This window comes from Chiloscyllium plagiosum, chromosome 3, assembly GCF_004010195.1.
Source record: "Chiloscyllium plagiosum isolate BGI_BamShark_2017 chromosome 3, ASM401019v2, whole genome shotgun sequence".
NCBI classification, from domain to species: Eukaryota; Metazoa; Chordata; class Chondrichthyes; order Orectolobiformes; family Hemiscylliidae; genus Chiloscyllium; species Chiloscyllium plagiosum.
Genome location: NC_057712.1, coordinates 124,293,588 through 124,319,627, shown reverse-complemented (window position 1 = coordinate 124,319,627; position 26,040 = coordinate 124,293,588). Strand labels below are relative to the sequence as shown.

General features: G+C 40.8%; 1 protein-coding gene across 2 annotated transcripts in view; it reads right to left on the bottom strand.

Annotated features, from left to right (window-relative positions):
• Positions 1–26,040, bottom strand: part of kif6 (kinesin family member 6) — a 565,092-nt gene that overhangs the window by 300,007 nt on the left and 239,045 nt on the right. For both annotated transcript variants that reach the window (XM_043687249.1, XM_043687250.1), the window contains exons 11-12: positions 8,855–8,960; positions 6,660–6,801 (exon numbers count right to left, since the gene is read on the bottom strand). In XM_043687249.1, coding sequence (XP_043543184.1) covers positions 6,660–6,801; positions 8,855–8,960 — 248 coding nt within the window. The remainder of the gene's footprint in view (positions 1–6,659; positions 6,802–8,854; positions 8,961–26,040) is intronic.

The window sequence follows — 26,040 nt, the reverse complement described above, 5'->3', positions numbered from 1 at the left end:
ACTGAGAGGGGATCTGATTGAGATGTATAAGATTATTAAAGGATTGGACACTCTGGAGGCAGGAAACATGTTTCCGCTGATGGGTGAGTCCCGAAGCAGAGGACACAGCTTAGAAATACGGGGTAGGCCATTTAGGACAGAGATGAGGAGAAACTTGTTCACCCAGAGAGTGGTGGCTGTGTGGAATGCTCTTCCCCAGAGGGCAGTGGAGGCCCAGTCTCTGGATTCATTTAAGAAAGAGTTGGATAGAGCTCTCAAGGATAGTGGAATCAAGGGTTATGGAGATAAGGCAGGAACAAGATACTGATTAAGGATGATCAGCCATGATCATATTGAATAGTGGTACAGGCTTGAAGGGCAGAAAGGCCTACTCCTGCACCTATTGTCTATCTATTGTCTAATTGTTGCAAAAGGGAATTCAGATGGAGTGTCTTTAATTCAGTCTTTTTAATATTATTCTGTGTACTTGATACTGACAATCATTTCTGCTGCCTTTCCTAATTCCATGAATATCTTCTTTTTATTCAGTCTGAATTCCCTCTTGGTTTCCATTCCTCTGACAAGTTAGTTTGAATCTTCTCCAAGAGTTGAGACAGATCTTCCCTCAAGAGATTTAGTCCCAGTCCTGCTACGGTGAAACCCACGTTCCTCATAAAAGTCTCACTTGCCCCAGAACCAACCCCAATACCCGAAATGTCTAAAGCTCTCCTACCTACAGCATTTCTCAGGCCACTTGTTCATTCAAACAATCCTCTTTTACTAGTATGTGACCTTCAAAGTCCAGTCTTTCTTATCTCTTTCCTGACTTTCTAAATTTTTTTCAGAACTACATCTCTTTTTTTCTATCAATGTCACTGGTGCCAATGTGGACCATCTATGGATGGTCACCCTGACCCCAAAAGAATGCCCTGCAGTTGCTCAGTGACATCATTGACCCTGACAACAGAGAAGCAACATAGCATCCTGGAGGTAAAAACAATGACTGCGGATACTGGAAACCAGATTCTGGATTAGTGGTGCTGGAAGAGCACAGCAGTTCAGGCAGCATCCAAGGAGCAGCGAGTCGAGTCTGCAATAGAAACGATTACCTGTTCCAATTATCATATCTTCTTTCACTGCTGGCCTTCCACTATGCACTGAGCCACTCATGGTACCTTGAACATCCCTAAATGTATACTGCACAACACCTGATTATAGTCATTCAGGATGATGCATTCTAATGTGTTCAAACTGCACTGCAAAGTGTTCAATCAGTCATTATTTGATATTGAATGGTGATCTTTTAAAAACTATGATCCTGAAATGAAAGTGCACAGCACTCCAAACATATCAATCGCAAACATTTATTTTTCTTTAAAGTGCTCAGCAGCATTCAGCTGAAGTCACTGGAAATCAAACGACCAGCAATTAAACTTAAATAAAAGTTGCCAGCAATTTCTCAGCCTTCTAAATCCCAGCACCAAGTGTTTGTTAGTTTAACATTGCCAAATGATACAGGGATCATTACAGGTATTAGTTACAATAGTTATAATTATTATGATTAGTTTTAATTTAATGTAGTTTGTTTTTTTCATATATTACACTCCTTCCCCTTTTCACCTCTCCTCTCTTCCTGCCTACTCTGCTTCCTTTCCCACTGGTCCTCCATTTCCTCTCCATGCTTCCCACCTTCCCATCCTCCACCATTCCTCCTCCTTCTTATTCCAATCTCCAGCCACTTTCCTCCTCCACTGTCTGCTCTCATCCCCAACTGTTGCCTGTTTATCAACCCCTTTCTCCTCGCTTTACCCTTTAATCTCCTCTCACTTTCCCTTTTTCTCTCCCTCTTTGCTCCCATTTTATCTCTGCCTCCACTCCTTCCCCTACCCTCCCCCCACACTCTCCTTTCCTTCCTCCTCACCTGAGCACCATTTTCACTGCTAACCCCCTCCTCTCAAGCCTTCCGTTTTTCATGACCCCATCTCCTCCGCACTACTGAATGGAGAATGACCAGCTAGAATCAGAAGTTATGCTGATCACCGTTCAAATTACTGACATGACTGGGAAATTGGCTTGGTGGCAGCTAACAGAAATGGTGGGTACTGAAATTGGGAGAATGTGACTAGTACTGTCCAAAGATTATCTGTGTTAGGGCCAATATTATTCACATTATTTATTAACAACTTCGATAATGGCACAGAAAGTCACATATTCAAATTTGCTGATGACATGAAGTTAGGTGACATTGTAGACAATGTACATAAAATTACAAAGGGATATTGGTAGACTGTGGGAATGGGCAAACTGTGCATATAGATCTTGGGAAAGATGTATTGTCCTTGGAGGGAGTACAATATAGGTTTACAAGAACAATACTTTGACTTCAGGGAGGGATTATTCAAATTAGTGGGTTTTTTTTCTCAAATTTAGAAGGTTAAGGGGTGATCAGATTGAAGTCTTCAAGATATTACGCTTAATGGTAAGGTCCTGGGGACTATTGCTGAATAAAGTGACTTTGGAGTGCAAGTTCATAGTTCCATGAAAGTAGAGTTGTAGGTGGATAGGATAGTGAAAAAGGTGTTTGGTATTCTTTCTTTTATTGGTCAGTGCATTGAGTACAGTAGTTGGGAGGTCACGTTGAAGCTGTACAGGACATTGCTTTGGCCACTTTTGGAATATTGCGTGCAATTTCTCGTCTCCTTCCTATCAGAAGGATGTTGTGAAACTTAAAAGGGTTCTGAAAAGATTGACAAGGATGTTGCCAGGGTTGGAGGACTTGAGCTATAGGGAGAGGCTGAATAGGTTGAGGTTGTTTTCCCTGGATTGTCGGAGACTGAGGGGTGACCTTATAGAGGTTTATAAAATCATAAGATAAATGGACAAAGATTTTTCCCTGGGGTGGGGGAGTCCAGAAATAGAGGGCATAGGTTTAGGGTGAGAGAGGAAAGATATAAAAGGGACCCAAGGAGCAACTTTTTCACACAGAGGGTGGTGCATGTATGGAATGAGCTGCCAGAGGAAGTGGTGGAAGCTGGTACAATTATAGCATTTACAAGGCATCTGGATGGGTATATGAATAGGAAGGGCTTGGAGGGATATGGTCCGGATGCTGGCAGGTGGGACTAGATGGGGTTGGGATATCTGGTCGGCATGGATGAGTTGGACCGAAGGGTCTGTTTCCATGCTATACACCTCAATGACTCTATATTAACAGGAGAAGACAGGATAGATAAAGAAAAACTACTTTCACCTATTTTGAAGAATGTAGAACTAGGGGATATAGTCTGAGAATTAGGGTCATACCAATGAGGAGAGATGCTAAATAGCATTTCTCCACACAAAGGATGGTAGATGTTTGGCGCTTTCTTCCACAAGTGACAGTGGATGCAGGATCAGTTGTTTTTTTTTTTTGCAAAGTTATTAAGGGATATGGGCCAAAGGAAGATATATGGAGTTAGGCCACAGATCAGCCATGTTCTCACTGAATGGTGGAACAGGCTTGAGGGGCTGAAAGGCTCTTCATTTTCCTCAGGATTGGTCACGCTGACAGACATGCATAGAGGTGCCAAAGAATAGTAAGAAGGAATAACAGAATGCCAATTGGAATGTAACGGGTCAGGGAAGTTCTTGCGCAAATATTATTTACATCATCACCTGGAGGAAGCTGCATTTGATGCTTATATGTCCACATACACAAATTTAACAAGCTGTGATCACTTTTGAATGCTTGGATCATGATCCTGTGTGATCAAGACTGCTTCCAAATTTCATTTTAAATGATGAAATAATATATTTGGCATACCATCAATGCAGAAATCAATATCAAAATGTTCAGTTAGATATGGTGTTATATATTATAGTTGATGTATGTTATGTAGTGACAGTGTCCCTTTAAGAAGTGAATCATCAGCCAGGTTCATCAGCTTCTTCAGACAGGTTTTGAGTTTTTACAGAGTACACAGTTACAGAATAAAATCTCCTTGCTGGATTGCAGACAACAATGAGTTTGTGTGTTTTGTAGTTCTGACTGGAGCTTTGTAACTGCTCAATACAGAATAGATGACTCTTGCTAAACTCCACTGATAAACTATTGCCCCCACCAGTATCCAAACTAAAAAGGCAACATACACTCAAGGGTCACTTACAGTGCCTGCCTGATACTTCCACACTATCTGCAGTCAACCAATTCCTCTCTGCTTCTAACCTGCAGTGTGGCCACCTTCTAAAATATGCCATCCATATAATTCTCAGCTTCAAAGACCAATCTTCCAAACCTGTAGCTCAATTTTCTGCAGTTAGCATGCATTCATCTAGATCACGTAAAGCATCCATGACTCTCGACATAGCACAAAAAATAATGTTCATTCCACATAGCTGAGCTGACCTGCCATGCTTTACACTTACTTTTGGGCTATTAACTATGAACTGAAGACTAGAAAGTAGAATACTTCGTTACTAATCAACTCCTTCTCCTGTTCCTGTAAGGTAGATGATTAAGAGTAACGTGAAGACCATAAGTTCACCAGAAATATGAACAAAAGTCTGCTCTTTGGCCCTGTGAGCCTGCTCTGCCATTTAATGGGATTACAGCTGATCTGACATTCCTTACATTCACTTTCCTGCCTTTTCTCTTGTCATCCTTGATATCCCCAACTGATCAAGAATCTATCCTTAAACATACACAGGAAATCTACACCACAGCTCTCTAGGGTAAGAAATTCCAAAGACACACAACCATTTGAGAGAAGAAATTGCTCTCATCTCAGTTTTAAATTGCCATCCCTTTATTCAGAGACTATGCCCTCTGGTCCGAAACTCTCCCATGAGTGGAAATATGAGCATTTGCCTTGTCAAACTCCTTAAGAATCCTATATGTTTCAGTGAGATCACCTCTCATTCTTTTAAATTTTAATTAGTAGAATCCCAACCTGTGCTCAAAAGACAATCACCCCCATACCAGGGATCATCTCTGAACTGCCTCCAATGAAATAATGTATTTTCTTAAATAAGGACACCAACAACACTGTCAGTACTCCAGCTGTGGTCTCATGGCACATTGTACACTTGCAACTCTTCCCAACTCTTCCATTCCAAACCCCTTGAAATAAGGGCCAACATTACATTAGCTTTAACATTTTTCTATAATTTAGCTAATTACACACTTTTCCTAAAAGTAATTAAATAGTCAAGCTATTTGCAAACTGACTTTTACAGTAGATACACACCAAACAATCTACTTATGACTTTTCTATGATACCTCTGTTTTTCATTCACTTCTCAAACTCAGTGTGCACAGATTGCAAGCTGCTGACTGGCATGTGCCTTTCCAACTCAGAGTTAAATGCAGGCTTCAAGCCTCAGCCCGGATGTATATCTTCCCTCTCCAGACTGGTTTCACTCATGTCTACCACTTCTCTCACTCAGATTCTCCAGTTAATCTCTTACACTGAAACTGTCAGAACTGAGGAAGAGTCACCAGATCCGAAATATTAACTTTGATTTCTCTTCACAGATGCTGCCAGACCTGCTGAGCTTTTCCAGTAACTTCTGTTTTTGATTTGAAGGTAACTTCAGTCTTGATCATGGACAACTGCAGTAAGTCCTTGTATATCCAGACCATATTTGCAGAAAACACGAAGTCATGAGGCTTTATTTTCTCATGGAGGCAAGAAGGATAACTCTAAAACCTCTTCCTAGCCAGTTATGCTTGCCAAGTCTTAATGGTCAGGAAGTAGAGACATGCTCGACTCAGCAGAAATAAAACTGGACCAATGCTGATGTGACTAGGTTAAAGGCCCACATCCATTTAAAATGATATCAGGCATAGTTCTAGAGATAAATATGCGGCCCGTTCATTTTCACTTCCACACTCCCCTTTTCCTCCCACCTTCATCCTCCACTTGGACTCCTTAACCCACTATTCTCATACAATCACCAAGTGACTCACTCCAATCCACTGGATATAGAATTCAGGAGCCCTCTAACAAAGTTAGGAAGTCTTTGAGAATCTCATCACTCAATTAAAAATTATTTGAAATTGACTTAAAAACTATTGTCCACTTGTACTAAAGCATCAAAATAAAAAAAACATTACTTGTCAACCCACATAAAAACTATTATCCTCTTAACTGTTCACACGCCCGTCAAAATAAGCAAACTCTAATTTCCATTGACAGCTGTAAAAACAACTACTGATTAGCAGAATTCTTTTCTGGGTTTGGAAGTGAGCCAAGCATTTGTGAGATTCCATTGCACAGCTGTATAAAGCAATCCTGTTGAGTTATGTCAATGAGTACATTTGGAAGTCAACTAAGAGTTTTTAATGCAACTATACTGAAGAACTCTGTCAACAAGCTCTCTTGAGCTGAGCCCACTAAAGCCATGCTGCTAATCATGAAGATGAGACATCTATTGAAGCTTTGAAACAGCCAAAGAGATGGCTGAGTCGATTATAAAGGTAGGAGGAAAAGGGGAGTGAAGGTTTAGGGGGTCCCATACTCATCATCAGAGCTGTGCCTGATACCTTACAGAGTGGAAGTGGACCTGTCAGTCTGGTCATATCAGCATTTGTCCAGTTTTGTTTCTATTGCTACCCTTCCCCCCCAACCTCAGGATTTCCTTGGTGGCCTGTCTTTTTGAACTTTTAGTTTGAGAAACTGAATATAAACGTAAAAGGATACTTATTTCATTATCTCGTTGCTGCAAAATTTCTCGTAATTTCATCTCTGTGTTAATGATATCATCTCCATTTGGATCTGGGGACAAGGGTCCATTTTCTATCCGACCATCTGGTCTACACTGTTTCAGGTCCCTCACTAAACACTGGCACAGGAAAAGAGGTACGTAAGCATTCTAATGATATCACATGTGTTAAAGATTAACAATGCATTCCAAGGAGAAATTATTTTACATATTTTTCTATTCTCCAGACATGGAGATGTTGGTATTTCACTAGCTTCTGACTCTGTCAGAATTTTACAAATTGCACATTGGCATGGGTTGAACACTACTTGTGTGCCATGACATATCGTCCCAATCAAATGTGATCTGTGGTACAATTGATAAACTGTTGACAGCATGTAATATTGCAGAGAGCCAAAAGGTAGTTAGAAATCACAGCATATCCTTGGTAAACTTCTGATCGCCACAATTCATATAACAATGCAATAACTGTTTTATTATATGCATGGACTATACCTATAAAATGGGGGCAGTTTCCAGACCTTCATAACAGGATTGGGTGTGATAGAACTGAGTTAATTCTACCCATTATGAAAAGCAAGGGCTCTAACAGTTCTTATGTAATTTGCAGCATTGAAGTCAAAGTGAAGTGAAATTCAACAAAGATGTTTTACTCCCACGTGTCTTTAACCCATTTATAAACGTACATGTCATGAGCCTATATTTTGCTGTAAAAAAGGAAAGTGAGGCTATCAGCACTCACTGGTATTAAAGAATGAAATTGAAAGCAAATTCAAATCTCTGCTAAGGGACAGTCACAGTCTAAACAGGTAGCTAGCCAGTAGAATATTAATAATTGGCCAATTAGGGGGGCTTGGGGCTCAGTGGTTAGCACTGCTGTATCACAGCACCAGAGACCTGGGTTTGATTCCAGTCTCATGTAACTGCCTGTGTGGAGGTTGTACATTCTCCCTGTGCCTGAATGGGTTTCCTCCGGGTGCTCCGGTTTCCTCCCACAGTCCAAAGATGTGCGGGTTAGGTGGATTAGCCATTCTAAATTGCCCATAGTGCCCAGGGATGTGTAGGTAAGATAGATGGGCCATGAGAAATACAAGGTTACAGGAATAGGTTTGGTTGGATGATCTTGAGAGGGTTGGTGTAGACTTGATGGGCCAAATGGCCTGTCTCCACATTGTAGGGATTCTATGATTCTAATGTCTGGCCTTTAGAGTCAGCCTCAACCCAGGCTCCTGGAGCAGGGAATCTATGTGTCCACTGAGATTTCCAGCCAGGAGCTTAAATTTTCCCATCAGGCTCAGTAGGCTCAAGCCATTCATCTTGTGAAGGTTCCAGTTTTGGGCATTGGGTTGATATAGGTAACTTTAGCCAGAACAGTGGTAAACATATTAAAGATAGCCTCTGTGTTCTTGGGCTATGGAGAGGAGGTTAACAACTTGAGTTCCTGTTCTTTGCTACCTTCCAGAAATCTCATTAGAAAGTGAGCATGTGTAGAATGTCTCATGAGGCAATATTAGGTTTGGCTGTGATGCCATCCTTCAAGAGAATTGACATATTTCAGATGAAAAGAATAGTTTCATGCAGAAGGTACAGGAGGTATATAAGTACTTGTGGCAATGCACCGTACTAAACATTGGTCTTTGTAAAAAAGAAAAGATTATTAAAAAAAGGATACAAAATTTTTGATAAAATTGACACCTAATAAAACTTATATAAGAAGCAATGATTTAGGAAAATTTGGTATTACTTTGTATTAGGCGGCATGGTGGCACAGTGGTTAGCACTGCTGCCTCACAGAGACCTGGGTTCAATTCCCGCCTCAGGCAACTGTCTGTCTGGAATTTGTACATTCTCCCTGTGTCTGTGTGGGTTTCCTCCTTCCACAGTCTAAAAATGTGCAGGTTAGGTGAATTGGCCATGCTAAATTGCCAGTAGTCTTCGGTGTAGGGGAATGGGTCTGGGTGGGTTGCTCTTCAGAGGGTCGGTGTGGACTTGTTGGGCCGAAGGGCCTGTTTCCACACTGTAAGTAATCTAATTACCACACATTGATGTCACTCACTGCAAATGGCCAACTTGTAATAATGCTCAAAACCTATTATCATATGTTACAGCCCAGTTAAGAAGAGTATTAAGAGTTAGATTCAAAGGGTGTAATGTAAAATACATACACACTGACCTTCAATCGCTGGAAACAGTGCTGAATCTTCCTCATGTCAGCTCCAACATCAAGTGAGGCCTCAGGGTCAGTATCTTCTAGAAAAATATTGAGCTGTTCCTCCAACCTGAAGCAAACAAAATGTTTTAAAAATCCACCTCCTGAGTATAGTTTATCTCCCACCCTTTGCCTTCATTAATTTTGCAACTTGTCAATGAAAATGTTGAGTTATTTGTTTAAAAAAATCCTTTGCTTGCCTGTAAAATGCAAGACAGGATGATGTTGCATGTCATTTCCATGAGCAGTTGCAGCTATTGCTGGTCACTCAAGTGATGAGGCAGATTTGCCAACATCTGAGAGACAAGAAGCAAAAACTTAATCCTACCTTGGTACGAAATGATTTAAAACAATAGAGAATTACAGCACAGTTACAATAATTCTCGATCAGTAAATCAGCAACCCAAATTAATGATCCAAAAACAGAAGTTCAAATCCGACCATGCTGGGAGAATTTAAATTGATTAATACATCACAAATAAAGGCTAGTCCATTAAGCTATCAAATTATGACAGAACATCACAAATACCCTGCAGGGAAGGAAATCCGCCATCCCTGTCCAATCTGGTCTGCATAATTTACGTGATTGACTCTGAACTGATCATTGTTCCTGCAATGATTCAGATGCAGCAACGTCAAGTGATACCCACACAGCACCTCCACAACAAGGACAGTCACTACATGCATCAAAACTACAAGCACAGAAATTCAGCAGACTGCATCCACCTCATCCGAAACAAGGGAGCATCACTTGGTCTGAGACAGGACGCCGCACCATATAAAGCACTGAAAGGTTCACTGGGATGTCTTTTTTCAGTAACTTTGCATTTTCTGAGTAGCACATAACTGGCATTTGAAGTTAGATGTGTGAGACGCCTTTTGTTAATGACAAAACAAGAAAGTGTTGCGAAGTGGTGATATAGAGCAACAATTTGTCAGTGGTGATAGTGTAGCCTCTGAGAAGATCTGTTTATTCATTGTCCATAAGAGTTTACATGTTCCAGACTGAGTCTTTAATAGATATGTTAGCGCACAGAGCTCAGAGGGAGCACCATACCATCCCACTCATTTTGAATCAAAACATCTCATTTGTAACAAACCTGAATTAAGTAAGCTCTGATATTAATGATATCCTGACAAACCTCTCAAGCTTCCCCATGCTTGAGCACCTCCTTCTATAGCAAGAGCACGTCCCTATTTTGAACCTTCTGTTTGTCTCCTCAACTGAAGAGTTGTGTGATTTTAGGCTTTGTCCATTTCAAGGTTCAAAATTCTGTAAAGGGAAATGTTATGGATAGCGCAGTGAACAACCACAATGAGCAATACTCTTGCAAGTGTGTACTGTAAGGCACTATCAGTCTGGAACCAAATCTTCCGAAAGGAGTATGCAGCCAAGGTTGCTAATTAGGCAGAAGATGCAATGGTGTTAATTTTCCAAAAGTCTCTAAATTCAGGAAAGATTCCATCAGCCTGGAAAATCGTAAATATAACTGTTCTATTCAAGGAGAAAGGGAGGTAGAAAACAAAGTACAGAAAACAGCAATATTGAAAAGATTATAGCTGTACTGTTATGAAGATGTGGGTGAACTATACCTTTTAACAGAGTTAAAAGCTAGCAGTGACAGCACCAAGTGTTCTCAATAAGACACAATGTAACATGTGCTTCAACTACTGGGGTAGCTGGCTGCCTGGAAACGACAAAAATATATTCAAATTAGGCCAATCAGTTTAAATTATTTCCCCCCAAAAATACCAATTTCCAATCAAGTTTGAATTGAGTATATTGACAATCTTAAAAGCCAATGACACAATCCGATGTGCTGGGGTATAAGACCGGGGAAAAATTGAACAGTTGGGAGAACTGTGAAGGCCCAGCAGACTGCCTGAAAAATAACTCTCTTAAAAGTACCTTTTTCAATCAGTAACCTGTGAAGCAGAATCCCTAAGAAGAAAAGAAGACACAGGAAGATCCAAATATAAGAAACAAAAGCTGCCTGGTTTTGAGATAAGAAGTATTGTGTTGTAACTCTTAATTGGGAGTTTTATCGGACTAGTATTACAGAGGGAAGGTAACAGATAGATTAGAGGAAGGACTTGTACATAGTTGTTCGTTAATGATTCTCTGTTATACTTTAAGAAATAAAGTTGTTAAGTTTTACTTTAAATAGTTCTTGACCACTCAAATTTTTATAGATTACTGCACGGGATAAATCTTTTCTGTGTTGCTGGTTTTAAATTAGGCAGGAGAGTTTATCCCGTGTCATAAGAGTACACTCAGAAAAACTCAAGGTCATCAGGAAAAGGCAGCCTGGTTTCATCAAACGGAAATCATGTCTAACAAATCTTTGAAGGAGTAAAATGCACTGGGGATAAAGGGGACCCAAAAGAGAGCTTTCCAGAAGGCATTTGATGAGGTGTCACATCAAAGGTTATTGTAGAAATTAAAGCAAAAGTAAATAGAAGATTGGCCAGCTAAAAGAAAACAGGGAACATATACAAATGGATCTTTGTCCGATTGGCAGGGTGTGAGAAACAGAATGCTGGAGAGAACTGTACTGGGGCCTCAACATTTTTATTTTACCTAAATGACTTAGATGAGAGGACTGAAGACATAGTAGCTAAATTCAGACAATATCAAGACAGACAGGGAGTCTGCTGTGAAAAAGGCCTGTGGAAGTTACACACGGATATAGATTGGCTAAGTGAGTGAACAAAATTCTGTCAGATGTCTTACAGCGTGAAAAAATGTAAAGCTGTTCCCTTTGGCAAGAAGAATAGAAAAGCAGACTTAAACAGAATGATTTCAGAATTCCAAAGTGCAGAAGGATTTAGGTGTTCTGGTACATTAGTCACCGAAGGTTACTATGCAGGTACAGTAGGGAATCAAGTTGGCTAATTGGTTGTTATAATTTATTACAAGAGGAATTGAACATTAAAGTAAGAATGTACTGAGCATTTATGAGACCACATACCCGAATACTGTGTGTAGTTTTTATTTCCTTATTTAGGTAGATTGTAAATGTACTGGAGGCGGTTCACAGAAGGTTTACTAGATTAATAGTGAATGAGTTATGCGGGAAACACTGGATGGGATGGGCTTGTCTCCACTGGAATTTAGAAGAGTGAGGCGTAATTGAATTAAGTGTATAAGACTGAAGAGTCTTGACAAGGTGAACGTGGAAAACATGTTTCTTTTTGTGGTTCAGTCCAGAAGTAGGACGTCATTACTGTAAAATTGGGGTCACGCGATTGAAATATTTTCCTGTCAGACAGTTATATGACTTTGGAACTCACTGCCTCAGAAGGCGGAGGTGCGGGTCATTGAATATTTATACATTTAGTTGAAGGAATGAAAGATTATCAGGAATGATGAGAATATGGAATTTGAAATACAGATAGTTCAGCCATGATCTTACTAGAGGAGGATCAAGGGCCAAATGATCGACTTTTGTTCCTATTTCGTATTTCTGTATGATTTGACAGGAGGTTTTAGAATCCTGAGGGGTCTGGACATAGTAGACTTATAGTTCCCACTCACAAAAGGATTGAGAACGAGAGGCATAGTTTTGAAAGGGTTTGCAAAGGAAGTAAATGGAATATGAGAAAAAAACTTTTCCACATGGCAAGTAGTTAGGATCTGGAATGGAATGTCTCTAAGCGTGGTGGACGTGATTTAGTTGAGGCACTCAAGATGGCAAAAGATGAATAGTGGACTTTGTATTGGGAAATGAGCCAAAGTGATCAAAGTTGCAGTGGGGAAGCATTTTGGGAATGGTGGCATAATTTCACAGGTTTTCAGATACTTATGGATAAGGACAAGAGTGGACCTCAGATGAAGGTGTTAAATTAGGGTAAGGCCAACTATAACAGGTTCTGGATCAGTGGTGCTGGAAGAGCACAGCAATTCAGGCAGCATCCGACGAGCAGCAAAATCGACGTTTCGGGCAAAAGCCCTTCATCAGGCAAGAATTGGATAATGTGGATTAGGAGCAGCTATTTGAAGGCTGGACTATCCACGTTGTATTTTTAAAAATCCTGCTGTAAACACCTAACAAATTGCTCCTCATCCAAACTTCCTGCATTATCCCAGAACCAAACCTCAAAACGGAAATTTTTAGAATGCACCTCGTCCTGCGAAACACAATATCAGGCTTTCCACAGTAAATGAGTGCCCCCTGCCTCAACAGACATTGAAGAAGAAGACCTCTTAATTGGCAGCTTTGGCATTTAAAAAGCTGGTAACCACAGTTAAGAGATAAGTCCAACTCCAAGCCCTGAACTAATCAACACCAAGCTTGTAAAAATTATAAAACTACTTAGAACAGACATTCTCACTGTTGAAGCTGCAAAAGAAAATTACTATACAGCTACCTTCCAGTGGAGAGCTCCAAGAATCAGGGAATCTCTCACACCCAAAATCTGCAGGTTTGAGAAAACTACTTGCACAAGAAAATATTACCAATTCTACCAATGATTATGGCATAGCTGCTGGATCTAATTTCAAGTGTTAGCAGCTTTGTTTCAGCAACAAAGAATTCACATAATATGCCTCAACAGAAACTTACTGGAATTTTCACCTGATAAATATTCTTTTGTCTAATCTGTATTGGTTTTAGTCTTAATACCTGTGATTTCAGTGAATAGCTTAATCCTTTATGCTAAAGGAATGTTCAGTTAAAACTTGTAATAAGCTAACTCTTAACTTGTTTAAATGAAAGCTTGACTACTAATCCACTTAAAATTAAACCATTATACATAAAAGCAGCCTCATGAGCTATATTAAGCTAAACATTCACTGACTATATGGTGGGCATGACAGATAGGCATGACACATGCCACTACATCCAAAACCATTCTCACCTTTCCTGAAAGTACGTGTTTTAAATAATACATTTAGGTTTCCACTTATGTCAGAGTATCAAAACAATTGTTATCAAATTACAATTTCTATGACTATGACAAATACTTCCTGCTTGTCTCTTTCAATCAGTCCAAAGCATTTAAGATGATTAACCCCATCCACCTCCTATAAAGATTGTATTTCCTTATTTTTCCATATTTTTGATTGCAGACTGATATTGGAAAAGGCCTGGTCGAAAAGCCAAGGATTGCAGAAGGAATGCTGCATTTTTTTTAAAAACAAGTTACCTGACACTCATTATAAGTGTTATTTACACAGCTATATTAAAGCAAAGAATGACAGCTTCTGACAACATTATCAACATAAATACCACTTTTTCCTAGCTACTTTCATTTCTGAAGAAGGGTCACTGGACTCAAAACATTAACTCTGTTTTCTCTCTACAAATGCTGTCAGATGTGCTGAGTTTGTCTAGCAATTTTTGCTTTTGCTTCTTTACACATCTAATGGCTCAAGCTGTGGGGAAGCTTTATAAGCTGGAACCAGGACACTGTGTACAAGTGGAGATTTGGCAACAAGGAACTTACTGGTCACAGAAATGGTGACCAGTTATCAGTGATAAAAGGCTCCTACCTGCCAACAGCTGAACAACTTGGGGATGTGAAAATATGGCAGAAGCCATTGGACGTCTGGAAAAGAAACTATTTTTGCTCTGAAGTAAAAAACAATCAATCCTGAAAATAGCCATGAATAGTGCTGAACATTGGGCAATTATCAACAAACATCTCCATTTCTGACTTTATGATGGTCATTGATGAAACAGCTGAAGATGGTTGGCCCAAGGAAACTCCTATAGAAATGTCTTGGAGCTGAGGTGATCGATCTCCTTCCTCAATAACCACATTCCTTTTTCCTCGAGGTATGACTCCAACCAGTGGAGACTTTTCTCTCTAATTCCTATTTATTACAGTGATAATATTACACAGCACAGTGGATAGTATTCTTAATATGAAGATGGGATTCCATCTACACAAAGTACTGTGTGATGGTCACTCTGAACAATATTTTCATAAATAGATGCATCTGTGGCAAGTAGATCAGTGAGGATGAGGTCAACTATGCTTTGTCTATATCAACGGGGTAGCCATGGGCACACGTATGGGCCCCAGCTATGCCTGTCTCTTTGTTGGCTCCGTAGAACAGTTGATCTTCCGTAATTACGGCACCACTCCCCACCTCTTCCTCCGCTACATTGATGACTGCATTGGCGCCACCTCGTGCTCCCGCGAGGAGGTTGAGCAATTCATCAACTTCACCAACACATTCCACCCTGACCTTAAATTTACCAGGACAATCTCTGACACCTCCCTCCCCTTCCTGGACCTCTCCATCTCCATTAGTGAAGACCAACTTGACACTGACATTTTTTACAAACCCACCAACTCCCACAGCTGCCTGGATTACACCTCTTCCCCCCTATCTCTTGCAAAAATGTCATCCCGTATTCCCAATTCCTCCGCCTCCGCCGTATCTGCTCCCAAGAGGACCAGTTCCACCACAGAACACACCAGATGGCCTCCTTCTTTAGAGACCGCAATTTCCCTTCCCACGTGGTTAAAGGTGCCCTCCAACGCATCTCGTCCACATCCCGCACCTCCGCCCTCAGACCCAACCCCTCCAACCGTAACAAGGACAGAACGCCCCATCCCCACCCTCCCCTAGCTTATCTCTCCACGCTTCAGGCTCTCTGCCTTTATTCCTGATGAAGGGCTTTTGCCCGAAACCGTCAATTTTGCTGAAGCTCCTCGATGCTGCCTGAATTGCTGTGCTCTTCCAGCACCATTGATCCAGAATTTGTCTATATCAAGCAGACCATTACTGGCTATCAATATAAACAGAGGTTCACTGTCAACAAAATTGATGTGGGTCTGAAGTCACATGTAGGTGAGACCAGCTAAGCACAGCAGTTTCCTTTGTTAAAAGATATTAGTGAACTAGATGTGTTTTCCAATAATTAACAATGGTTTTGTGATCGCAATTTCTTTTAATTCCAAATTTTTTATTGAATTTGAATTCAGTACATTCGTGTGGCCTCTTGTCATTTAAAGGGGGAACCTACATGTAGGGACATGTCCACACTCATGTCAGGCATAGATGTAACAATTTGTCGATCTCAACTTGCCCTGAGGAGTCAAGTGAAGATAGAAGGTAATGCAGGTCACAACTGGCACAGAGAATCACAGGCTTTGCCTGGTAATCAAGGGGACCTGCCCCCAAACTTCCTGTGATGATGCTGTTTGTTTAACAAGGTTATGTTGTCTTTGGTTTTTGGAGTCAACAGGTAGCCATTCTAACATTTATGTTGGGAACGGCCATTGTCTAGTTTCTATCCAGTGAGTGGAAGACTGTGAAAATCCACACTAATGAAGCAAGATTAGATAATGAAGTGTTAATGCAACCTAATGCATACAAAGAGGTCTCTTGCTACTGACTAGCGAGAATCTCTTCCTGCATTTGAATACTTGATTGGAAAATGTGATCCTCAACATCGATAACCACCTCACTGACCACTCTCACAATTTTCCCAACTTTCCCACCATGGCCCAGATCGTACAGGGAAACATTCCACGCTTGGTTTTTAACAATATCATTGCTTTGTTCAATAATCACTCAATACTCAGTGCATTGAAATATTCTGTAAAAAGTGAAATAATATAACTCTCACTATACTTAGTCAGAGAGCAGTGATAAGGATCACTGTTTATTCTTCACACATAAAGTGCACGTACACACCCCATTCATGTTCTTGTGAGAAAAGCCAAAACCAAAACACTCCTTCCATCTGAAGGTACTCCAGAGATGAAAACGTCATCAAATGACAGTATGTTGCTAACAGTTCTGCACACCACAGATGTAAAGTAGTGCTACCCACTCTATTTATCTTTTTATAGTAAAGATTCTCTTCTTTTCCTCCAGCTGAATACTTGATGGGTCTATTGCATATAATGGTTTAAGCAAGTTAAGACTGCCCATTGACCTTCTGGCACAAACTGACTTGTTTAAAAATACACTTGGGTTATATTTTAGAAATGTTGTAACATCATCTTTCAAGTACTTAGAATGTGCAAATCTCTACAGATCAGATACAAATCATTAATCCATGTGGGCTGTGGTCAACCAAAACCCCTAATGGAAGTTCAAGTTGCACAAGTACGATGTGGGATTTATTTTAGTAGGAACTGTGGTTTATTCTTTGGGATTCACTGAATAATAAACGTTATGGGATCTAATTATGTCACTCAATCAAAACTAAAGAATAACTGTGAGGAAGATAGCGCAGAACTGCAGGATATAACAACATCGATGCTACTATCAAGAAAGCACACCAATGCCTCTACTTCCTCAGTAAGCACAATGACGCTTACCAATTTTTATTGATGCACCATAGCAAGGTCCTATCCAGATGCATCACACCTTGGTATGGCAACTGCTCTGCCCAAGTCCAGTCTTTCATGAAAACCAGTCTTCCTTCCATTCAATTCCACCTACACTTCCTGCTGCCTTGCTAAATTGCCCATAGTGTCAAGGGTGAATATAGGGTAGGGGAATGGGTCTGGAAGGGTCACTCTTCGAAGGGTCGGTGTGGACTTGTTGGGCCGAAGGGCCTGTTTCATGCTGTAGGGAATCTAATCAAATCTAAAATTTCTTGGAAGAATATTGAAAGAGAAAATAAAAAAGGAGTTGAAATTCTAAGAGTTGCAGGAGCAGAGAGGCCCTGGATGTATGTGCACAAAGATCATTAAAAGTGATAGAGCAGTAAGTATATCGTACAGTATCCTCAGCTTTATTAACAGGGGCATAGATAACAAGAGCAAGGAGGTAAATGTTGAAATAAAACGAAGAATTGCAGATGCTGGAGATATGAAACAAAGCAAACAAAAGTGAAAATTATTGCAGAAGATCTGGCAGCATCGGTGGAGAGAAAACAGTTAATGTTTTGAGTAGAGTGACCTTTCTATAGTCATGAAAGCAGCAAGAAAAAAGTGGTATTGATGAAAATGACAGGAGCTGCCCCCAGCATCAACATAAATATCACCTTTTCCTATATGCTTTCAGTTCTGAAGAAGGGTCACTGGTCTTGAAACAGTAACTGCTTTATCTCCACAGATCTCGGTGTCCAGGTACATAGATCCTTGAAAGTTGCCACCCAGGTTGAAAGCGTTATTAAGAAGGCATACGGTGTGTTAGCTTTTATTGGTAGAGGGATTGAGTTTTGAAAGCATGAGATCATGCTGCAACTGTACAAAACTGTGGTGGGGCCATATTTGAAGTATTGCGTACAATTCTGGTCACTGCATTATAGGGAGGATGTGGAAGCATTGGAAAGGGTTCAGAGAAGATTTAAGAGGAAGTTACCCAGTATGGAGGCAAGGTCTTTTGAGGGAAGGCTGAGGGATGTGAGGCTGTTTTCGTTAGAGAGAAGGTTGAGAGGTGACTTAATTAAGACATATAAGATAATCAGAGGGTTAGATAGGTTGGACACTGAGAGCCTTTTTCCTCGGATAGTGATGGCTAGCACGAGGGGACATAGCTGTAAATTGAGGGGTGGTAGATATAGGTCAGATGTGAGAGGTAGTTTCTTTACTAGAGAGTAGTTGGAGCATGGCACACACTGTATGCAACAGTAATAGACTCACCAAATTTAAGAGAATTTAAATCGTCATTGGATAGACATATGGACGAGAATGGAATAGTGTAGGTTAGATGGGCGTCAGATTGGTTCCACAGGTTGGCGCAACATCGAGGGCTGAAGGGCCTGTACTGCCTATGTTCTATGTTCTAGATGCTGCCAGACCTGCTGAGTTTCTCCATCTGAATTTCTGTTTTGTTTGTTTGAAGTAATGTTGAACTTGTATAAGATACTTGTTAGGTCTCAGCTAGAGTATTGTGTGTTGGGAACCATACACAATAGGAATGATTTGGAGGTGGCAGTGTTGGACTGGGACTGGACTGGACAACCACCCGTTGAAGAAGCAGCGCTCCGAAAGCTAGTGCTTCCAAATAAACCTGTTGGAGTATAACCTGGTGCTGTGTGATTGTTAACACTATAGGAAGTATGTGAATGCATTGGAAAGAATGAAAGCAATTTACAAAAATGGTACCAGGGATGACGAACTTCAGTGATGAGGATAGACTAAAGATGTTGGGACCATTCTCCTTGCAAAGAAGGCAGTTAACAGGAGATCTGATTGAGATTTGCAAAAAACATGAGTGGGTGGGATAAGATAGTTAAGATTAAAAAGAGGAAGAGGACACAAGTCTAAAATGATCTGCAAAAGAAGCAAGGATTGAGTGAGGAAAACTTTTTCATTCATACATAGCACGGACAGTGTGGAAATGGGGTGGACGCAGGTTCATTTGAAGCATTCAAGAGGTCATTGGATAATTATCTGCATAGAAATAATGTGCATGAGGAAAATGCAGAAGCTCAGCATTAGGTAATGATGCTCATTTATTGAGTTGGTGCAGACACAATAGATCGAACAGCCTCATTCTGAGCTATGAAACTTCTGTGAATAATGTTGTAAACTACTAATACCCAAATGAAATAATAAGTAAGTTTTATACATGTCCAATTTGAGGTTTTTTGTTATTAATTCATGGGATGCGTGTGTCAGTCATTAGCACATCTCTAATTTCCCAAAGAAAGTAATGTTGAGCTGCCATCTTGAAGTGCTTCAGTCTATGAAGTAGATACACCTTACATTAAAAAAAAGTGTTCCAGGGTTTTGACCCAGAGATAATAAAAAAGAGGCACTCTATTTCCAAATCAGTTTGGGGTGTTCAACATCCGGGAATGCACAGATGTTGGTGTTACGAGTCCCCTGCTGTTCTTTTTATTTTAGAGGATACGGGTTTGGGAGGCACTGCTGACAAAATTTTGGCAACTTGCTGCAGTGCAATTCACAGAAGACATCATATAGACAGCCAAACTACTGACAATTACTGAGTTCCAAAAATAGTAAAAGATCCTCTGGGAAACAATGATCGTAGCATGCTGGAATTTCAAATTCAGTTACAACAAACTTGAGTCCCACACTAGAGTTCTGGTGTTAAACAAAGGCAATTACATAGTATGAGGACCAATTTGGTACTGGTGGCCTAGGACGAAAGACTAAAAGGTAGGACAGATGACGAATCGTAGCAGATATTTAAGGAGATAGTTTATTCTTCCCAACTAAAATGTATCCCAGAAAGGAAGAAAGAATAGGGAAAAAAAAACAATCTATGGCCAAGCAAGGAAGTTAAAGATAACATAAGGCAAAAACTAAGGAATACAATATTGCAAAAGTAGGTGGCAGGGTGGAGGAATTCAAAACTTTTAAAGACCAAAAAGAATAATGAAAAAAGTAACAAAAGGAGCAAAGGGAAATTATTAAAGAAAACTAGTGCAAATTTTAAAACTGAACAGTAAAAGCTTCTATAAGTATATGAGCAGGAAAACAGTAATGAAAGCAAATGTTGATTCCTTAGAGGATGAGGATGGGGAATTAACATTGATGACCACAGAGATGGCAAAGACACAAAATCACTATTTTTCTTCAGTTTTCATGGTGGAGGACACTGAAACAAATATAACAGGCAATGCAAAGGTTATAGAAATGGAGGAAATTAAAATTATCACCACCATTAGGGAAAAAATGAATTTCGAATGTCCCATAGACATAAACACAAGTCTCTTTTCTCACAACAGGGATTCACAAAACTGCCTCCAAATTTCAGAATTGGATTTATTACCTACATTCGATGATACTTAAATGTAGCATTGTATCCTCCATCTCACTGTGAATTATTTTAAACAGAGGATAAAATATAGTGATCATTTTGAAGGTTACTTTGAGTAAGCACTATTTGAAACACTACTTTTAGGAACTGAATTTTTGAAAAAGTGTTTCCATCCAGGTCAATTGCACTGCCCCGTACACAATCATTATCTACTTAAATCTATACATATTGAGTTTTCAGATTACAAAAGCAGGTACTGGCATGTCTCCAAGGTATACAACCTACTTTTGTTTCCGTGCAATTGGTACAGACTACAGTGCAGAAAGTACTGGGGTGTGTGTTTGCATGAATGTTTAAATCTTTTAAACTGTTACTTCAACAAAATGAGAAAATAATTATCAAAATTGCTCCCGTCATGGCTGTAAACAAAGCAATCCTTTCTTTCGTCTCTGTAAAGCCTCTTTGTTACTCCTGCTAGAGCCTATTTTGTACTTCTCTTTTTCACGGTAATTTCCTGTTCCTGAATCGTGGAAGCAATTCCAGCATTTTGGCAACCAAACTGTCGGGTCTAAGCCATGTATAATATAACACTGTCAAAGCAAAAGGGACATTTTATGCTCCATTTTTTCTTTATTCATTCATGGGATGTGAGTGCCACTGGTTGAATCAGCACTTATTGCCTAGTTGCCCTTGAGAATCAGCTGTGTGTTGTGTGAACCGCTGCAGTCCACTTGATGGTGATAGACCTACAATGCCATTAGGGAAGGAGTTCCAGGATTTTGACCTGGTTTCATCTGAAAAAACAATGACATATTTCCAACTCAGTGTTATTTGCTATGATCACAGCTGTTGGTACTACTGGATTGAATTGAATTTATTGTCATGTGTACCGGGGCACAGTGAAATGCTTTGTCTTGCGAGGCAGATCACAGAGTTAAGTAGCATAAATAAGTAAATAATAGGTAAACAGCTGCAAAAACAAAAAAAACAGATATAGGCGAATGTTAAGAATTTGTCCATTCAGAGTAGGGTAATAACAGTAGGGTAGAAACTGTCTCGAAACTAGCTGGTGCGTGTGTTCAGAATTCTGTACATTCTCCTCAATGGTAGAGATTGTAGAAAAGCATTACCAGGGTGGGATGGATCTTTGAGAATGCTGCCAGATTTACCTTGACAGGGGGGGCTGGTAGATGGATTCTATAGATGGGGGTTAGCCTTTGTGATTGTCCGGGCCAAATTCACCACTCTCTGTAACCATCTCCAATCTTGAATGGTATAGTTGCCATACCAGACAGAATACAACCAGACAGAATACTCTAGATGGCACACCTATAAACGTTGGCAAGGGTATTCGCTATCATGCCAAATTTCCTCAGCTGCCTGAGGAAGAAGAGCTGTTGTTGGGCTTTGTCACCAGTGCATCCACATGAAGAGTCCAAGAAAGCTTGTTGTGGATGACCACTCCCAGAAACTTGACACTCTTGTTCCACCTCTGTGCTGTTAATGTGTAGGGGGGCATGAGTTACATCCTGCCAAAAGTCAATAATGAGTTCCTTGGTTTTGCCGGCATTGAGAGCTAGGTTGTTCTCAGTGCACCATTTTTCTTAGTCTTCCACTTCCCATCTATAGTCTGTTTCGTCGCCATTTGAGATTCGACAGACTATGGTGGTGTCATTAGCGAACTTGTAAATGGCATTAGTCTGGTATTTGGCGACGCAGTCATGGGTATACAATGAGTACAGTAGGGGGCTGAGTACGCATCCCTAGGGGGCTCCAGTGTTAGTGAGGATGAAATATTGTCCCCAATCTTCACTGATTGTGGCCTGTGGGTCAGGAAACTGAGGATCCAGTTGCAGCAAGTGGGGCTTAGTTCTAGATCACTAACTTCAGTAATTAGTCTTGAGAGGATAATAGTGTTGAAGGCTGACCTGTAATCAATGATTAGGATTCTTATGTAGCTGTTCTTGGTGTCAAGATGTTCGAGGGAGGAGTGAAGGGCAAGTGATATGGCGTCTGACATGGATCAATTGGTCCGATAGGCAAATTGGAGTGGATCAACATTAGTGGGGAGGCTGGAGTTGATTAATGCCAAGACCAGCCTTTCAAAGCACTTCATGACCACCAAAGTTAGGACTACTGGGCAGTCTTCATTGAGACATGCTGCATGAGCCTTCTTAGGTACAGGGATGATGTTGGCCCTCTTGGAACAGGCAGGGACAGTGACCTGCTGCAGGGAGAGGTTGAAGATGTCCGAGAAGACCTCTGCCAGTTAATCTGCACATGCTCTGAGTGCATGGTTGCTTTCCTTGGATTCACACAAAGGAAAACTGATCTGACCCCTGATGCAGTGACTGTTGGGATAGGTTCTTCAGGACTTGTCGGAATAGGTGTTACCCCTCCACTGAAATTCTGTTCAAACCAAGCAAAGAAGGCGTTGAGATGATCTGGGAAGGATGTGACATCATCTGCTATCTTGCACTGTCTCTTTTTAGAACCTGTGATGTCATTCAGTCCTTGCCATAGTCGCCAGATGTCTAGCTGGGTCTCTAGTTTGGGTTGGTATTGGTCCTAGACAAGACAGATCCTAAACAGAAATCTTGCTTAACAGATCATATTTTGATTTGTTATGGCATTAGAAGTGGTCTCTCACTGAAGCACAAGATTCTAAAATGGTGGACTGAGAGTAGTGTGGATCTTGTAGCTGCTTCTAAGTTTCAGGTTAATTTTGGATTTACCTTTAGATTTATCACAGTTACATTTAGATAAGTATATAATTAAGAAATATTTGGAAGGATATGGTACAAGTTCAGGCAGCTGGGATTATAGTCGGCATGGGCTGGTTGGACCAAAGGGTCTGTTTCAGACCTGTGTGACTTTATAACTATAACTATGACAATGCTGTAAATTTTGCTTTAACAATAAAATAGAAGTTTATTAACAAAAAATATTAAAATAAAATAATCTACTTAGAACAAAAATCAAAGATATTTAAACATAAAAGTACAAGTATAATCCGATTAATCCCAAAACACTCCTTTACAGATTGAATACTTCTGTACAATACCCAAAACATGTGCCAGTACAATACCCAAAAACACCACTTACACAATACTCACACCGCAATATCTAATACTTCAACTTTTAGACTGCAAACGTATTTAGCTTCTTCCAGAAGCTATTATACACCTGAGTTTCACTGTACTGAACTTTAAATAAACTTTTCAGATTTTATCCAAGCACTGCTGACCTCTGACTGATGGCTATACATCTCTCCAACCACAGTATTCCTCCTGCCAGTCTGGCTGCGATGCAGCCACAGGAGTGACCATGACTCCCTCCTGGACTGTACAGACATCGACCCCTAATTCAGATCAACCTCATCAGACACTTGACCATGGCCTGGTGTTGGAGGCTGCTCTTGTCTTTCTCAGCCGGGTCCTCCTGACTGAGGGATGCCTCCACGGCCTTCCATGGGAACTACTCCCCTAAGGTTTTAATGTCTTAATGCTACAAATATGGTTTGTTTGCCAATTAAGCTCCAAGCACATGATGCAGATATGAGATTAATGTAGCAGGTCTGCATTAGACTGGTTAGTATGGTTAGGTCATATGAGATCCAAGGAAAGCTAGCCAAGTGGATATAAAATCTGCTTGACGGTAGGAGATAGAGGGTGGTGATAGATGGTTGTTCTTAAGACTGGAGGCCTGCAACCACTGTTGTAAGTCATTTACATAAATAATTTGGATGAGAATATAGGAGGCACAGTTAGCAAGTTTGCAGATCATACCAAAATTGGTAGTACAATGGACAGTGAAGGTTATCTAAAACCACAGCGGGATCTTGATCAGCTAGGCCAATGAGCCAAGGAATGATAGGTGGAGTTTAATGCAAATAAATATGAAGTGTTGGACTTTGGTAAGATGAACCAAGGCAGGACTTACAGTGTTAATGGTAGGGTCCTGGGTACTGTTGTCAAACAGCAAGACCTAGAGGTTCCACTACATCGTTCCATGAAAGTGGTAGACAGAGTGGTGAAGAAGACATTTAACACACTTGCCGTCATTGATCCAAGCACTGAGTATAGGATTTCTGATGTCATGTTGAGGTTGTACAGGACATTTAGAGGCCTCTTCTGGAGTACTGTGTGCAGTTCTGGTTACCCTGCTGTAGGAAAGATATTATTAAACTGGAGAGGGTTCAGAGAAGATTTAGCAGGATGTTGTCAGGACTGGAGTATTGGAGTTATAAGGAGAGGCTGGATCAGCTGGGACTTTTTTTCACTGAAGCATTGGAGGTTGAGGGATGACCTTATTGTGGTTTATAAAATAATGAGTTACAACATTTAAAAGACTTGGACAATTTCATGAAGAGGCGGTTTTGTGGGAACGAGAGAGACTCACGTTTGGTATGTTGCCTCCCAGGTGCAAGGGTACGTGATGTCTCTGATCGTGTTTTCCGGGTCCTGGAGGGGGAGGGGGAGCAACCCGAAGTCGTGGTCCACATTGGCACCAATGACATAGGTAGGAAGAGCGCTGAGGATGTTAGGCAGGCTTTCAGGGAGCTAGGTTGGAAGCTCAAAGTTAGAACGAACAGAGTTGTTGTCTCTGGTTTGTTACCCGTGCCACGTGATAGAGATTCGAGGAATAGGGAAAGAGAACACTTAAATGCGTGGCTACAGGGATGGTGCAGGAGGGAGGGATTCCAGTTTTTGGATAACTGGGGTTCTTTCTGGGGACGGTGGGACCTCTATAAACAGGATGGGCTACACCTGAACCTGAGGGGCACCAGTATCCTTGGGGGGAGGTTTGCTAGTGCTCTTGGCGGGGGTTTAAACTAACTCTGCAGGGGCATGGGAACCAAGATTGTAGCTTCAGGGTGCAGGGCCAGGAGTGTAGGGAGGTTAGGAACATGGCATCAATTTCAAACGAGGGTGCCTGTAAACAGGAAAGTGGCTTGAAGTGTGTATACTTCAATGCAAGAAGTATACGAAATAAGGTAGGTGAACTTGCAGCGTGGGTAGGTACCTGGGACTTCGATGTTGTGGCTATTACGGAGACATGGCTAGAACAGGGACAGGATTGGCAGTTGCGGGTTCCAGGATTTAAATGTTTTAGTAGGGACAGAGGTGGGGGTAAAAGAGGGGGAGGTATGGCATTGCTTGTCAAAGATAGTATTACAGAGGTGGAAAGGACGATGGGTGGTGGACTCTCCCTCTTTATGGGCATTTAAGAGGGCATTGGATAGGTATATGGAGGATAGTGGGTTAGTGTAGTTTAGGTGGGCTTGGATCGGTGCAACATCGAGGGCCCAAGGGCCTGTACTGCGCTGTATTCTTCTATGTTCTATGTTCTATGTTTGGAGTGATATGGGCCAACTGCAGGCAGGTGAGACTAATTTTGCTTGGGAATATGGGAATATGGTTGGTGTGGATTAGTTGAACCAAAGGGTCTGTTTCCATGCTGTATGACTCTATAACTCTATGAAACCTGTTTGTCATAGACA